General features: G+C 36.5%; 1 protein-coding gene across 2 annotated transcripts in view; it reads left to right on the top strand.

Moving 5' to 3' along the window:
- Window positions 1–1,987: 1,987 nt before the first annotated feature.
- Window positions 1,988–18,058, top strand: part of LOC114240147 (uncharacterized) — a 39,676-nt gene continuing 23,605 nt past the window's right edge. For both annotated transcript variants that reach the window (XM_028170597.2, XM_089740240.1), the window contains exons 1-2: window positions 1,988–3,323; window positions 15,929–16,178. In XM_028170597.2, the coding sequence (XP_028026398.2) occupies window positions 2,188–3,323; window positions 15,929–16,178 (1,386 nt within the window). In that variant the 5' untranslated portion in view covers window positions 1,988–2,187. The remainder of the gene's footprint in view (window positions 3,324–15,928; window positions 16,179–18,058) is intronic.

Below are 18,058 nucleotides of genomic sequence, written 5' to 3'. Positions count from 1 at the left end.
ACGGCTGACCCAACCTTCAAACCGATAGAGGTTCTACCACCAGTAATTACGCAAATTACAATTTTGCGATTTTGATTTTTATTACACGATGTTATGCCTTCACCGTGGAAGTCATACGTGAACATTTGTGAAGTGCGTATTTCATTTGAAAAATTGGTACCCGTTTGCGGGATTCGAACATCGTTGCATCGCTAGATACGAATGCACCGGACGTCTTATCCTTTAGGCCACGACGACGAATGCGAATGACGCGAAGTAGGCACTGTTTTCGATAAACAGCTAAAGTTACCATCGAGCGCGTAGAGAGCGTCGAGGATTGGGGACAGGATTCTTCCTTGCGGAGCTCCGGCCGTGACAGGGCGTACCGACGATTTACAATCCTTGACCGCAACAAAGAATGTTCTGTCTCTCATGTACGACGCGGCGACGCCAGGTGTAGTCGTGCGTAGGCATGCTTGTTCTTCTTCTAAAAGTAGCAGTAGATATTATGTATAGTATGTAGTAGTAGTGTAACCTTTCTTTACTTTGGCGTGATAATCAGTTATAAATTTAAAATTTAGAAAAATCAACCTACTTTGTTTAATGCCAAAAATATACGATACGAGCTAATCTAGTGTTTACCGGAGTCCATAGACAGCTACATGTAAATCCGATTTCTTATTGATTTTTTTTCTAAGATCAGATTTGGGGGTAAAAATGGGCAGGATAGCAATATTGGCCCGACCGCGATGGCTATAAATAATTATGTGTGCATTACATTCATTGTCATTAGCATTGCATGTTTTATTTGTCAAGTACGATGTTGAATTGAGAAACATCTGGATTAAACAAACACGAGGTTATTATTTTAATGTGTACAAAAACACACAATCGAACAGTTTATTGTAAAACCGAACTAAATCCGAACCGAATTAAAACCCAACAGTTTAATGTAGGTATTATTACAGATGGACCTGTAATGTCCTGTTAATATGAGATTATGCAAATTTGAATTGGCCAATCAGGATAATAATTAGTACGTACACTGTTTCAGAGATGTGACAGAGATAATGCATTCTCGATCCTGCGAACAGATTGGAAAGCAGTCGACGACGCCCAAAACACGTCATTTCGGATCCTCCCGATCCACTAACGGTGCTTTTAGATACCTCAAGCACCGGTCATCGTTCTGGTCGAACCCGTCGCTTGTGACGAAGGGCTCGACGAGTAAATTAACCCACAGACACAGCCCACTGAGTTTCTCGCCGGATCTTCTCAGTGGGTCGTGTTTCCGATCCGGTGGTAGATTCTGCGAAGCACGGCTCTTGCTCTTAAAGTTCGTGTTAGCAACGTCGTGTTTGAGCCCCGCCAGCTCAGCTACTAGTTAAGGTTACGCTGATATAGCCTCTCTAGACCATCAGCTTAGGTAGGAAAAGAAAAAAAAGATAATCGATTGTATCTTGTCAAATTGTAATAGGTTTTGCATTTACTTAACATTTTTGCATTTACTTAAGGATGTAGTATTTTGCGATTTTAAAAAGTTTGAAGTGAAGTTTAATTTCATTGCGTCAACCCCCTTTGACAGATGATCCGCTTGTTCATAATAAGATTTAAATAGCCAATGTCATTAACCGTACTAGTTGCAATACTCTGAACGTCCTCTCGATCTTGATTAAAAACGATTGACGTTTTACCTATCTACAATATTATCATTTAAGAAATCATTTTTGCCCGTCGTAAGCCTCACATTACGATAACGCTTCATATTTATGAGTCACACTAGTGTTGCGGTAGAAATATTAAATACTGGATCTACCTACTTAGGCTTTAGTTTTATATATTATGTAGGTTGCATGGTTTTTCTAATGAGAAGCTGCTGTGATATAAATGTTAAACTAAATTAAATATTTATATTTATGTACGCGATTCTTTATGAATTGATAATAATAATATTATGATACTGATCAATAGTACGCTAGGTTGTCTTGGTACTGTATGACTCGTAGTTTCTGACATGAAGCGTACGGACGGAGTCTACGGAGTGGAGGCGCGCGGGCGCCGGCCACCGTCACTACCGTCAGTCGTGTTTTGTTATTAGGATTGTTCGCGCGTCAGTTTTGTTAACTGTGACTGTGTATTTTAGTATTATGTGTACGCTTATCCTTCCCTGGGGCACTTGTGTAACGTAGTGTTTGCCAACTTCGAACAATGACACAAGAAGAGTTTTGTACTCGTTTCAGTGAAGAGCTACGTGTGTCGCTAGAGAATTTAACTGACGATAACGATGTTGTTGTAAGAAAGAAAAGGGTAACGAGTGTTAAAGAGATGATTCTGCGTTTTGAAAAGACAAACAGTAATATTCTCGATGATTCTTTGGAAAGGTCCAAAGAGCCTTCTTTAGGTAGTTTGACGAGTGTTGTCAATCCGATTCAGGCTCATTACCAACATTTATGTCCCGCGGCTAGGTCACAAGATAGAAATTCAAATGTATCGGTTAACTCAATTTTATCAAATGCGTCGGAAAATAGTAATGAATCCAGTTCGTCGGGGTTTGTATCTGATAGAAAATCAGGTGGAGATACCTTACTGCCGCACAGGCCTGCACCGCCACCTCCATTACCTTTCAAAGATAGCAAAAAATCTCTAAACAACGAAGAAGCGACCTTAAGAGAAAGGCGATTTTCATTCACAACGCCGTCTTCTTCGCCCGTAACGACAAGGCGCAGTCGGCAGCCTCCTGTGATGAGGAAAAAATCAACTGCAACAAATCAAGGACACTCGGGTGAAACGCATTGGTCTTACGGTGTTAGGCAAAGTGATTTAGAAAAGTTATTGAGATTGAAACGTTCAGAAACTTCGGACAATGAAGAAGACGCTAAGATAGTTAACAATATTTCGTTGGAAAGTGATAGTAGCAGTAATAGTAGTAGTAGTGGTAGTGACGATGATTCGCACAGTGATAGTAATTACAGTAACGGGAAAGAGTATCTAGTGAATTTGGAAGACGGTAGAACTGATACTCTCTCAACGGATCATTCAACGGACACCTTGATTAATGAAAGAGACAGTGAACCAGGGGATGATTTGTCTATCGGTTCGGGTGAATCTGGTGCTCCCAGCAATTTCGATAATGTTAGCATTAAATCAATTTCATCTCTAGACATGATACCATATCAAAAATATGATAGCATAACTGTGTCTTCGGACGAGTTCGGTTCGGAAGTATGTCACGCTCCTGACACTGAATTTCTAACTGTGAGTGCAGTGAACGAATGGTGCATTTCTCAAACTGCAGCAGAACCGGTATTGCTGCCACTTGAATCCAAAAAAGAGAAATATAAAAGGTATGAACAAATTGCTTTTAGTCTAGATATCGTGAAAATATTTGCGATAACATGTTATTTTTTTTATCGCAAAGATAATACTATCTTTTGAGTACGTATCGACTCAACGGATGTGTCTTTGTTTCATTTTATTGTTGCTAAAGTTGGAATTTCACGAAATATGGATTTACGCTGCTAAAAGCTGATTATTGTTTCGTTTGTAAAGTTTGTATTATTGCACAACGTTATAACGTAACGTTAAATTGTAACTCAGTTATACCAGAATCAGTCTGAATTTTGAATAGAATGGGTAATTAAATGCACACGAACTAAATTTATAATATGCGATACGTTCGTCATACAAACGCGTATGCCGTTTCACCTTGATGTTTATTCATAAAGCAATTATGTCGAGATGCTTCTTATATAAAATGTTCATGTTATTTTTCTAAGCAAATTAAAAAACAATGCGTCTCACAAAAAACACGATTTGTAGCTAAAGTCATCTTTCCAAGAGCAAATAGTCAAAAAACTCTCAAATACTTTGTTACGCGGGTAGGTGCCTCATCGACCTTATCAATAATCGCTTTTATTATAATACCTATTCAGATTCAAATATTGATGTTACGGACTATTATTTCTAGTAAAAGATGTGTTGTTTTCATTGCTTGGTAGATCTCTTGATATAGATTACACGACAACTCGGATCCTCCCGATCCACTACGAATCCATTGAATGCGGTGAAGGGTTCAGCGAGTAAATTAACCCACAGACACAGCCCACTGAGTTTCTCGCTGGATCTTCTCAATGGATTGCATTTTCGATCCAGTGGTAGATTCTACGAAGCACTGCTCTTGCTAGGGCTAGTGTTATCAAATTCGCAGGCAGAGCCCCGTGAAGCCTACACGCTGTTATAACCCCTCGAGTCTACCAGCATAGTTCGACAAAAAAAGATCTATACTTTTTGACAAGACTCTTTTTGTCCTCTGGCCTACGCGTGTTTTTATGCATGTGTTTTGACGTGTGGATTCCTATGTGATGATGAAATGTTGCTATTTCCACTTATTTTCAATGAAACCTGGAGGTAACATTGTAACTATACGTTTTGTTGAAAATCTTTTTTTAAATTTGTTATCCGTTCTATTATATTTGTACATGTTGACGACACGTGGAAACATAGAAAAATGTTTTCTTCAGAGCTAAGAATGCGATACCGATGTTAATTATTCACTAGACGATGACCGATTTTTTGATGAATTGTGTTTTTTTAGAAATTATAATATATTTAAATATGAATTGCATATTGATGAAATTATGAAATATTCCAAGATCCTTTAGGCATTTTTAAGTGAACACGTGAGTTAAAAAGACACAAATAATTAAATAAACAATTCATTTTCTTTGTCTAACCTTAAACCAAACCCTCATTGGCTTCGGGTGGCTTAACAACGCCATCTGCTGAAATAGCTTTAGTGTTATTGTGTCTTTCTCTCAATTATGAAAAATAATATTATTATTCGCGAATAGATGTCGGGAAGAGTCATAAAGTTGATTATCGATAAAGTTGATTATTGAAAACAGGAATAAAACAACATTTTCTGAACATAAATCGTAGCTAGATCGATTTATCGCCCCCGAAATCCCCTGTATACTAAATTTTATAAAAATCGTTGGAGCCATTTCCGAGATTCAGATTATATATAAGAATTGCTCGTTTAAAGGTATAAGATAAGATGTATTCGTCAATTCCGTTTATTCGTCAAAAGATATATTTCGATTTTGACGCACATCGCAGCAATTGTACACTAAAATTATTGATAAAAAAAAATTGATATGGAAGATTCAGTTGTATGCAAGCACCTCTTTTGACATAGTTTTCGCTTGGACCGTTTTTATTTATAAAGTGTTTCCAGATAAACATGAAGCTATTTCAATATCAGCGATTTAAAATATAATAGAATAAATCAAATGTATTTCATGTGTAAGTAAGATGCCTATTTCTGCCGTGAAGCAGTAATGCGTTTCGTTCTAAAGGGTAGGGCAGCCGTTGTAACTATACTGAGATCTTAGAACTTATATCTCTAGGTGGGTGGCGCATTTAAGTTGTAGACGTCTATGGGCTCCAGTAATCACTTAACACCAGGTGGGCTGTGAGCTCGTCCACCCACTTAAGCCAAAAAAAAGATAAGAGGCATTACGACGTAAAAATAAATCTGGCAAATTTATCAAAAAAAGAAAACGTGTTTTTTTCGTAAAATAGTTTCACTTACATATAGAAAAATAAAGCAATGACATAATGCAAGGGTTTACCACTGTAGTAGATTATAGTTAATTTTAATCTTGTGAGTTGTGAATTCTTAAATAGACACTTTATTGACTAGTACTAACTACATAGCGCTAAATATTTTTGCCATAAATATTGTTACAATGTTGGCATCGTTTTTTTTATTAATTACATGAAATCAGTTATTACCGCAGTGTACACTAGTTTATAAATATTTTACCTAACGATATATGATTGATATATTTGTGAAATATACTCATAATTTAAACTAATTTTACCATCTGAGGTAACGATGTCAAGTCGTTTGTTATCAGTTTATTAATCACCGGAAATAGTTTATAAATATAGGTTTTGAAACTATTATCGCAGTGTGGTTAGAAGATTGACTCAGTAACTAACCACAATACCACAAAACTAAAACATGTATTGTTATTTGAATGATATACAATATTCGTATTTGTAAATATACAATAATAGCAATATTTAATGATTTGGTATTTCAATATTGGATATTTACAATTAAATCCTCTTGTGAGTCCGCGCGGGTAGGTACCACCGCCCTGCCTATTTCTGCCGTGAAGCAGTTAATGCGTTTCGGTTTGAAGGGTGGGGCAGCCGTTGTAATTATACTTGAGACCTTAGAACTTATATCTCAAGGTGGGTGGCGCATTCACGTCGTAGATGTCTATGGGCTCCAATAACCACTTAACACCAGGTGGGCTGTAAGCTCGTCCACCCATCTAGCAATAAAAAATATATTTACATCTGGCCCACTAGATTATCGCCATGTAGCACATTGAATCGATCGAATCGAATCGAAAAAAATTTTTTTTTAATTATAATCTGAAATTGATAATCCGTTAATTATGATTATTTTGGGGAGGACCATGGAAATAACCTCGGAAAAAAATAGTAAAATTAACGCGAGGTAAAACCATAAAAGTGGCTTTATATATTCATTTTGGGAAAACCAAAAAAAATACAAAAAAAATATATGAACCTGTATTTAATTTAGCCTACAAATCGTTTATCGCGCAAGAAGGAAAGTCGGCAGTAAAACAAGAATTTATTTTTCGCAATATTAATGAATATTATTAAAGCATTTAATGTTTGAAACTGGTTCGTTTATGCAAAATCGTTATTATTCTAATTTGGGTATTTTGTTATGACATCACCCGCCTCACTAATGACGCTGCGATATTTGACAATTGTCTAATGACGTTAGATTGTTGGTGGGGTGACGTTTCAACTTGACCAAGCTATTTGGCCACTGTATCTACTTTCTAATGGAATGTGGTCGAGTCGTGACTCACCGTATGTATTTAACAACATATTTACTGTCTCTCTCTTTGAATTCAATAACAAATATATTCAATTAAATAAAAGTGAAAAAACATTTTAATTTGTACACTTTTAAAACGAATTTATTATTCGAGAATTAGCGTTACAGATGTTAGAGTTACAACACAATAAATATTTCGACATCATGTCTACTACGAGGGGGTCGCGATTTCGATCCGGTGGTAGATTTAGCGAAGCACTGCTCTTGTCAGAGCTACTGTTTTTTTTATTGCTCTTGTAGGCAGACGAGCATACGGCTCGCTTGATGGTGAGTTGCTACCGTCGTCCATGTACTTCAGCAATGCCAGGGGCAGAACCCAGCCGCTGCCTACTGTTAGTGTTAGCAATTTCTCTCAGGTGGATCCTATGAGCTCACCTACCCGTCGGTGCGTAGTCAGAATAGCCCTGTAGGCTATCAACGATTAGGTAGGGAAAAAAAGAAAACTAAGAGCAGGGACTGACCGTTTGAGCGAGAGTGCAGGGAAGTTGTTTATTGGGTAGGGCCCTAAATACCATCCTTGAGGCGTTCCGCTTCTAACATCTGCAGACCGTCCAGTCCCACATACCCCGTACACCTTCTAGGCTCAAGGACCTCATAGGATGGATGTCTGCCAGCTTCTTTGCACATCTTGTGCGTTTAAAATTGACCAGCAGCGAACGAGCCCATTGAGTTTACTTAAGCTTTTTTTTGTATTGAAGAAAGCACAAAATACAAAACAAGAGAAATACTAACTTGTTGGTATTATGCCTTTTATTCATTACCATTTCTATGTTTTTTGATTAGCTGTAAATGCTCTGAACTCTCATTGATAGTTATACTAACATAATTTTTTTTGGCAATATATTATGCCTTACAATAAATGGTTTACTGTCTTTTTGCTTTCTTTACGAATAAAAGTAAGTAATAGTAACAACAACGTATTTTATCAAGCTATGTCTTACAAACTAAAAATGTAATGGACGCAGCGTACAATGTAAGTCTGCTTAAATAAAATATTTCCTTGAGCCACCGCAGTGACTCCTATTTCTATTTGTTCGTAAAGTAATATAATGTTGTATAATATAAAGTAAAATAATGTTGTCGTTATACTGAAATATTTAAGAGAATGTCCAATCATACATTTCTGATACCAAAACAACGTTTATAAATATTTTATTCCTGTATAAAAATCGGTCATCAAATTTGATAATTTAAAATCTCGGCTCTGAAAGGTAGACAACAAGTAAGTCAAATTGAGGTAAATATAAGAAACTGTTCCATTAATTCTATTACTTATTAATTCTAAAAAGGAAATGTATAAAAAAGAAATGAAATTAATTAAAATAATAATAAAGTATCATGATTCATTTAACGTCTAATTTATCTTAGGTTTTGAAAATTTTAACATGTTTTGAATTTGCAATTGAGGCGTCAAAACATGAATTGAAATTCTAGAAATGATCTGAACAATCGACTCGGATCCGTAGTTTATCCAATTCAGAATTTGTATGTATTATAAATTATTAATATCTAGTTACTTAAATATGAAGTGAAATCGAGGTGTGCGACCCTCGGTACATAGAGCTCATCGCTTCGTGTACCAATGCTGAGTGGATAGTTAATAAGTAATGCACTACTGCACTACCTTCTTAGAAATACATACATTATATGCATATACAATATTGGACATACTACACAACTTTATGTACAAGCCTCTAAAAGCTATCTTAGTGGGAAACCAAATGAGTTTCGATATTGAACAGGCGAAGGAAGGTTGGAATAAACAATTTGAATGTAATATTGAAACGCTTTCATGCTTTGACTTTCTACAAATTTGGAGCATTTGAATCATAAGTGGTCAAGAAAATAATTGACTATAAAATGTATATAATATTTTTTTAAAGCAGATAAAGGCCGTTTATTATGAGGTTAACGAACGATTCACTTTTAAAACCCCACCTACCTTTCCTCTAGAATTCTACATTTCACCGATTTTTTATATTTGGTAATCGCCTATATTATTATGATTATTTGGCGTAAACGATTGAAAGAGCCGTCTCGATTTTTACGAATGCAAAAAAGTGATCTAGAATCCAAGTGCATATTGAATCTGTAACAAATCCCAAATGAGTTCATAAAAAACGAATTTAAAATCACATCATTAGTTATTATGAAAATATTTGAACTACGACTATAGTTTATAAGCTATTTCATAGCTTTTATCGCGGGTTTTGAGCGCGGCGACCGAATCAAGAAATTCCGTCACGAAAATAAAAACCTAACACCCCCCCTCCGACTACCATGTAGCTCGCGTTCAACACATTCACACGTTGCGCTTGTGTAGTGTTTGTGAATAAGCGCGCGGCGTGACGTCGCACTGCATGCGCATCATGAAAAGTCTGCCCATCTCTCTCTCGCGCGGTCTAGCTTATGGGTGTGAAGGGGACAGTTAATGTTTTGCTTTTGTTAATGTTTATAAATATAGCGTGGTCTTATTTTATTATTGTCTTAATACTACATTATTATTGTCTAATTAAGTAAAATTATAAAATAAGTTGATAAAAAATGCTATGCAATACCGCGGCAGTCACCGAGTGCCACACGTGTTCTTTTTTTATTGGCCTAGGTTGAACGAGCTGATGGCCTACCTTGTGTGCGTGAACCTACAGAAAAGAACGTGAATGCCTCCACCCACGTTGAGAGCCGAAGTCAAAGTTTTAAATCCTTCCCATCCCATCCTTCAAAACAGAATGCAGTATTGCTTCGTGGCAGAAATAGAAGGGATGGTGGTGTATATCTCACGTGTTATGTATTTTCAAATATACCTTCCACCTATTTCTAGACGTTTGAATAATTCACAATTTGCAGACCAAACCATGACCCAGTAATCATTGGAAACACCGCAGTTCATGACTGCCAGTCATGCGATTGTTTGTTGTTTTCGTTCATTAAAAACTAATAATACATTGTGAAATGAATTCTCTTCTATTGGTAATGCTCATCACTAAGATTAGCAGATTGTTGTTACGTCACAGCGTATATTTCGGAAGAGACGCGCGGGCGGCGGCGTAGATGCCAAGGTTGTTTGAATAATATTGCGTTTCTCAAATTTTCGTATTTACATGCACTGACTAATACAAGTTCTATATTAAACTATAACGATGTTTTAGTTTATTTTACAATTGTTTAAAGAAGACAAAGCAAGAATTTGTGTTTTTATTTATTCAATTGTCTCTGGGAAAAATATTTGGAATACAGTGTGAAAATAATCAACTTAAGTAATGTATCATTCGTCCATAGAATTTTCATTCATTTTGAGAAAAGAACCGACTTGTTTAAGACAACACAATGGGGTTTAACTTTATTATTTTTTAATTATTGCATTGTTGACTGAATCGCTCGGCCCACCTGATGCTAAGTGGTTACCGGAACTAATAGACATCGCAATTTTAATGCTTCCACCCACCTTGAGAGACTTCATTTCGAAAATATCTATCTACCTTTGGGATTTGATTTTTTGCCTATAATTATTCTAGGCTGGTGGCCTAACGGTGGCTTACGGGCTTAACCTGAGAGAATTTGTCAACACTAGCCCTAGCAAGAGCAGTGCTTCGCAGAATCTACCGCAATTTGAACATGAGCATATCGTGTGTCACGCCTACCTATTCCAGTCTTCTTATCTTCGATGCAATGTCTATATTTTTTATTTTTTTCGCCGTTTCTATAGCTGAATCTAAGATTAAACATTTAAGTAAATCTTAATATAATACTATATTAGAATGAATTACAGTTTGAAATTTGAATACTTGAAATTACGTATATCATACAGATGTCTGTCATAGTGTCTATCTGCGTTAAGTAATTCAAAGCCCCAAGCTAAGATTTTCTCTTGTGCTCTATGAATATATTCTCCTGTATTTGAAACTAATTTAACCTTTGAATATCACGTTTTATTTTTATTGTTGTTATAATTTATTAACACGATGGACCGACCTCATAAAATCTGTTACTTACTCCAACATAAATGTTTGCTCTCACTCTGCGAAACATCGTGCCACATGGCGTCGCATCGCGAGAGCATCGGTATCGCAGGATCCGACTGATGCATGACCACGACCACTCTGTCAAGAGTGTACGAATAGGAAGAAGAAGAATAATTTATTATTTCTGACGAAACGTAGATCGGACCAGAGTGGAAACTAGAGTATTTGAAAGGTCGGTAATATGAAATTACGCGATTTAAACCGTAAAAGTAGTTTTAATCATGTCTATGACTCGCGAAAATTTATAAAAATACTAAATTCTCCTGTGTTTATTGAAAACACATACGACCAACGAGGGCACTGATATCGAATACCAGTTATCTATATATATAAAAATGAATTGCTGTTCGTTAAGCCTTGTTCGGACTAGGCGAGTATTTTAGTCGAGTACCGAGTAATTTAGTAGCTAAATGCTATAATGCAAAAATTATTGGATCTGGTGGATCAGTGGGACGTGTCTAGGGCGTCAACGGTGACTGGCTCCTGCGTGATCAGGATTCGGGGAGTAGTCAGCGGCGGCAACGATAAGGCGATTATCATGACGCATTGCACTCGCCTAGTTGCTCTGATTGTTAATTTGTGTTAGTCGAGTAGGTTAGTAAATCCTTTTAATACTGTATAAACTATTATATGTATGTATGTGTGTATATATGTATGTATGTATGTAAATGTATATGTGATTTTGTATATATTTAGATATACTTTTTTTGTATGTATTCGTAACCTAATATAAATTTCATTGCACCTACCACTATTTACTCTGCACTACCTTTGGTTGACTGGTAGAGAATGCCTTAGGCATTAAGTCCGCCAATGTAAATTTTACATGAAGTGTAATAAATAAATAATTTAGTCAAGTCAATCCATTTTGTTTTATTTTTTCAGGCGAGTAGCGAGTAGTTTAGCCACTAAATTACTCGGTACTCGACTAAAATACTCGCCTAGTCCGAACAAGGCTTTAGTCTGACTAAAACTCAAGAACTGCTGGATTTGGCTAATTTTGGTCTTGAATTAATTATCTGTGGAAGTCCAGTAAAGGTTTAATAGGTAGATAAATGAATGAAAATGATCGGAATCAAATAAAAATAACAATTTTGTTTTTCCTTTGATGTTTCCCCCGTCGGACGGATTCCTTTTGTTTGTTTTAAGTTTATTTTATACAAAATTTTATTTTATACAAAAGTTTAGGTCTTTTATTTATCGATTGAGGCACTACGAAGTCTGCCTGGTCAGCTTGTCATTAATAAAAATACGGATTCGGACGGAGAACCAAACCTTGATCCCGTAGTCATTAACAATCAGATCAACTAGGCGAGTGCAATGCATCATGATAATCGCCTTATCGTTGCCGCAGCTGACTACTCCCCGAATCCTGATCACGCATGAGCCAGTCACCGTTGACGCCCTAGACACGTCCTACTGATCCACCAGATCCAATAATTTTTGCATAATAGCATTTAGCTCTAACGCTAATAGCAGGCTTATGGACCCCGGTAACCCTACTCGTCGAATTCGGTAAAGAGTTCGACGTGTAACCTAACCCATGCATAAGCCCGCTGAGTTTCTCGCCGGATCTTCTTAGCAGGTCGCGATTCCGATCCCGTATTACATACATTCGCGAAGCAGCTGCTTTTGAGTTGTTAAGACTTTTTTGGCGGCGCTCGGGCAGCTGTCAGTAAATCCCACCCCTCTGTTTCTAGTGAAACTGGAAAGGCCTTCGGGCCACCAGTAATCCCTCATTCATAAAATAAAAAGAAACTAGGCTAGCGAATATTAATGTTTCTAATGTCGTTAAAGTATTGCAGTTTACCTTGTGTCAATAACAGCGACGCTTATGTAATGAATTGCTTTCAAAGCCCACTCACTCATCAGGTATTTGTTCACTCGATAGATTGACATTGCAGTATTATGGAGATCGGAATCTGAAATAGTATTTTATTACTATTAGGTAGATGGGTTACTCGACTCAGCTCAGATCACCTGCAGGTTACGGGAGCCGATAGATAACCCAACGTGATTTCCGCCACCTACCTTCAGATATGAAGTATACACATTTTGCACTGTATGGATAACGGTTGTCCCTTTCAGATACCGGTACCGTAAAAGTAGGTATGGTACATACTTTTTTTAGCTGGCTTACAATAGGCCCTATCAACAAAAATTACTTAATATTTAATTAAATTAGATTTAATTTTTATTTAGACGTAGATCAGATTGTAACCTGTTTTTTTTTAACTTATATTTTTACTTGTCCGATTGGGTAATATTACTGTTGCATGAATTGATTTTAAAAACAGCTAATCATGCAACTTTCTAACAAGCATAGCAGTATATTTACATACATGATCCACAATATCCTGTAGGAAAATACGTCGACGATACGACGTACAAATAAAATATTTAACTGCTATTAGGATATGCTAGTCAAGCATCGGTTGGAATGCAATCCTCTATGATCCTTGTACTATGGGAACCAGAGACGAATACATACATATATATGTTTTTTATTTTTTTTTATTGCTTAGATGGATGGACGAGCTCACAGCCCACCTAGTGTTAAGTGGTTACTGGAGCCCATAGACATCTACAATGTAAATTCGCCACCCACCTTGAGTTATAAGTTCTAAGATCTCAGTATAGTTACAACGGCTGCCCTACCCGTGCGGACTCACAAGAGGTCCTACCACCAGTGAATATGTACTTATATGTAATATGTACTTATTTATTTATTTATTTATTTATTTATTTAATTATTATAGTCGCAATTCAATGATAATTTATTTGAAGGCTATTGCTGATTTTATCCTTAGATACATATTCTTCATACAATCACTTCTTTCACCTCAAATTTCTTTATATCTATATAGTTCGGTCCATTCGTTCAATAAAGTCTTGACCCAATTGATAAAAGTCTGATAAAATGTATTTTTAGTCATAATTTCGTTTTCTTTATGTTTGAATTGGTTTTTGACATAATTCAATTATGGGTCCTTCAATAAATTGATAAACTCACAAGTTGTCGCAGAATTACGAAGTTTATGGTATCACTAGCGACCCGCTCTCGCTCCGCTTCGGAAACATTAAAACACACATGAAACCAAAAAAAAAAAAAAAGTAGCCTATGTTCATCAGGGACAATGTCGGCTTCTAATGGAAAAAGAATTTTTCAAATCGGTCCAGTAGTTTCGGAGCCTATTAGAAACAAACAAACAAACAAATCTTTCCTCTTTATAATATTAGTATAGATTTAATTTTGAAATGTATGTCTTCTAATCTATCGCATTTGTATTCTTAATGTTGGCTGGTTAATGTTTGTCCTCAACATTAACCGTCGTTATCCCCTTTCTAATATCGACGACCGTCGCAGGAAAAAAATAAACAAACAAGAGCGAATAATCACTCCGCGACAAAAATGCTTGGGGCAGCTTTGATCCGCTGGTACGTGTATCCGACGATGCGGCTGTCCTTCAGTTTTTAGGCCTAGTTGATTGTTCGAGAATCTTCCCTTTCTAGCTAAGGCTTTGAGTTTTGGCTACCAATCCTCACGAAGCTGGAAAGGCCTTATTGCACCACCTCTATCTTTCCAAAAAACAAACAAACAAAGGGCACACGTCGTGGTGGACTTAAAAAGTTAAATTCACCTTTAACCCACAAGTAAAATTAAATAAATGTAGATGATTAAAATCTATGAGAGAGCGTAGCAAAAATGTTTCACGTACAAAAACCTAAAAAATATGTATAACATATCAAACAGTAGACCAATGTTTTATTGTGTTAATATTCGGTTAATTACAGAAATTATTTGTTACGGGAGCGAAACTTTTAGTTATTTAATATTACAATATCTCATATCAAAATAAATTGAAAAACATTTGGCGAGAAATTTTTATTGCAGACATGAATAGAATCCAATCCAAACACGGTATTGCATGTCGAATTGTTTACATGAACGAATGTGATACCGGCGTCGAATGTCTGAATCAATCAGGTCTAGATATTGTGTAAATATTTTGATTTTGACCCATTCTATGATATATCAACACCGATTGTAAAATCAAATACGTTATTTAAGTGCACCGATAATGCTTATTAATTTATTTGATCTAAGAGCTCTCAATTCGCTCTACGAGTAATCTACACTTTAAGCATTCCTTAATAAATTACATTACATACATACAACATATAATTTATAACAATCAGTCAATAAGCATTAATTACTATTATGTAATATTCAGCGGAACTGCTTTCCCATAATTAATATGGTAACAATATGAATAATTTGATAAAAGTCTGGTTTTATAGATATAATTTTTTTCAATCTTATAATAGAACTAGGTTTTGCCCGCGACTTCGTTAGTTACTTTAGGATAACGATTAATTTTACCCGCAACTTCATTTACGTAGAAGGTAAAAATATTTTTGTATAATAGAATATTAAGGAGCTATTTAAGATACCAAATCAGGACTTCAAAGTTTTTAAGCGACTTCAAAAGAGGAGGTTATCAATTCGACCACCATTTTTTTATCTATGCATATACTCTTATGTAGCCTATACCCTTCCTCAAGAAATGGGCAATTTTTATTTATTTATTTTTTATTGCTTAGATGTGTGAACGAGCTTACAGCCTACCTGATGTTAAGTGGTTACTGGAGCCCATAGACATCCACAACGTAAATGCGCCACATACCTTGAGATATAAGTTCTAAGGTCTCAGTATAGTTACAACGGCTGCCCCACCCTTCAAACCGAAACGCTTTATTGCTTCACGGCAGAAATAGGCGGAGTGGTGGTACCTACCCGTGTGGACTCACAAGAGGTCCTACTACCAGTAAGCTCACAAGAGGTCCTACCACCAGGGTTATCTAGCACTGGACGAATTTTTCAAATCATACCAGTAGTTCCTGAGATCAGCGCGTTCAACCAAACAAACTCTTCAGCTTTATAATATTAGTATAGATATAACCATTTCTGTTACAGACGACTAACAGAACGTGTCAACGAGCTCCTACACACAGAAAACGTGTACGTGGAGAGGTTACGACACGTCGTAGAGGACTACATACCTGTCATGGAGAATCAGGACTTAGCACCGTCATTCAAAGGCTTGAAGCCAAACATATTCGGGAACATTGAGAGAATATTCCGGTTTCACTCGGAAGAGTTCCTGCCCGCGTTGCGGGACTGCGAGAATGATCTCAGGAAGCTAGGGCAGTGCTTTAGACGATTTGTGAGTAAGAGTTTTCATTTGAACATTGTTTCCTACAGATGATAAATGATTTGATATGATATTTTAACAATATCCATCTATCTCGTTTATAGTTGCTGTACCGCACTAATCTATACTCTATACTAATATAACTAGTCAGGTCATAAGTATTGTCACACAGTAAAAACTTTTCTTTTAGAATGCTGGCCACAAAAAAGTTTATGGAATTAGAATTTCGAATTGTTCATGAAAATAAAAATGTATACTTGTAGAATTTTACTCATTTTTAAATATGGAGTGGACGCTTAAAGAAGACCGTGTTGCAGTTATTGCGTTGCATCGTTACGGTTACGCGCCAATTCAAATTTTTAACATACTGAAAAATTTGAATATAACCAAAAGATTCGTTTATCGTACCATCAAACGATACAATGAAGACTCTAGTGTAGATGACAGGTCAAAAAGTGGTCGCCCTCGGTCTGTTAGGACTCCAGCAGTGATAAAAGCTGTGAAGGCGCGAATTCAAAGATATCCCAAACGTAAGCAGAATCTGTTGGCCCTTCAGATGGGGTTAAGCAGAACCACGGTGAAAAGGGTATTAAATGAAGACTTAGGGCTTCGGGCATATCGAAGAAAAACAGGACATCGTTTGAATGCTCGTCTAATGGACCTGAGACTGAAGAGATGCCGCGCTTTGTTGAAGCGGTACGCGGGAAAAAAATATCGGGAAATTCTTTTTTCGGATGAAAAATTTTTTACCGTAGAAGAGAGCTACAACAAACAAAATGATAAGGTGTACGCACCCAGTAGTGAAGAAGCGAGCAACCGTATTCCGCGTGTCCAACGAGGTCATTTTCCATCCTCGCTCATGGTATGGTTGGGAGTTTCTTATTGGGGCTTAACAGAGGTACATTTTTGTGAGAAAGGTGTAAAAACGAATGCAGTTGTGTATCAAAATATAGTCCTGACGAACCTTGTGGAACCTGTTTCTCATACCATGTTCAATAACAGGCACTGGGTATTCCAACAAGATTCGGCGCCAGCTCATAGAGCGAAGAGCACACAAGACTGGCTGGCGGCGCGTGAAATCGACTTCATCCGGCACGAAGACTGGCCCTCCTCCAGTCCAGATTTGAATCCGTTAGATTACAAGATATGGCAACACTTGGAGGAAAAGGCGTGCTCAAAGCCTCATCTCAATTTGGAATCACTCAAGACATCCTTGATTAAGGCAGCCGCCGATATTGACATGGACCTCGTTCGTGCTGCGATAGACGACTGGCCGCGCAGATTAAAGGCCTGAATTCAAAATCACGGAGGTCATTTTGAATAAATTTTAGTGTCAAGAATCTATGTTTTGTTAAGTTCATTTTGGTATATGAATGGTTACATAATGAATAAACTTGTTTCAATTATTTTACATTAAACATGTGACAGAATTTATGACCTGACTAAGTATAAATCTACAGTGGTTTTTACGGATGTTCCGTTATAACTACTGAACCAAACATCCGATTGACTTGAAACTTGGTATCCATGTAAAAAACACATGTACTTAATGGATAGGCTAATATTTATATGAGTGTTGGACTTCCTACACCAATTGCGGGGGCGTTAATGATGAGAATCTTTGTGGGGGTGAGAAATAATAATGTTAATTTTAAATGCCTAGCGAAGCGGGCGGATACAGCTAGTGTCTTCTAACATTAATAATTACTTTTTAAATATTGTTGGATTAGCTACACAAATCATCTCTTTAGCCGTTCCAATGATAAAATTTAACTCAATACCATTATTGATAATCAGGCTGTAGCTTCTTGTTTTGTTCAAATAAGTCAATTTATAGTTAAGAACTAAGTTACGAAACAATGAAGAAGAAAATTCATTGGTTCAGAAAATTA

The sequence above is a fragment of the Bombyx mandarina genome, chromosome 04, assembly GCF_030267445.1.
Source record: "Bombyx mandarina strain Sakado chromosome 04, ASM3026744v2".
Classification (NCBI taxonomy): domain Eukaryota; kingdom Metazoa; phylum Arthropoda; class Insecta; order Lepidoptera; family Bombycidae; genus Bombyx; species Bombyx mandarina.
The sequence above is the reverse complement of the archived record's forward strand: the minus strand, read 5'-3'. Positions and strand labels throughout refer to the sequence as shown.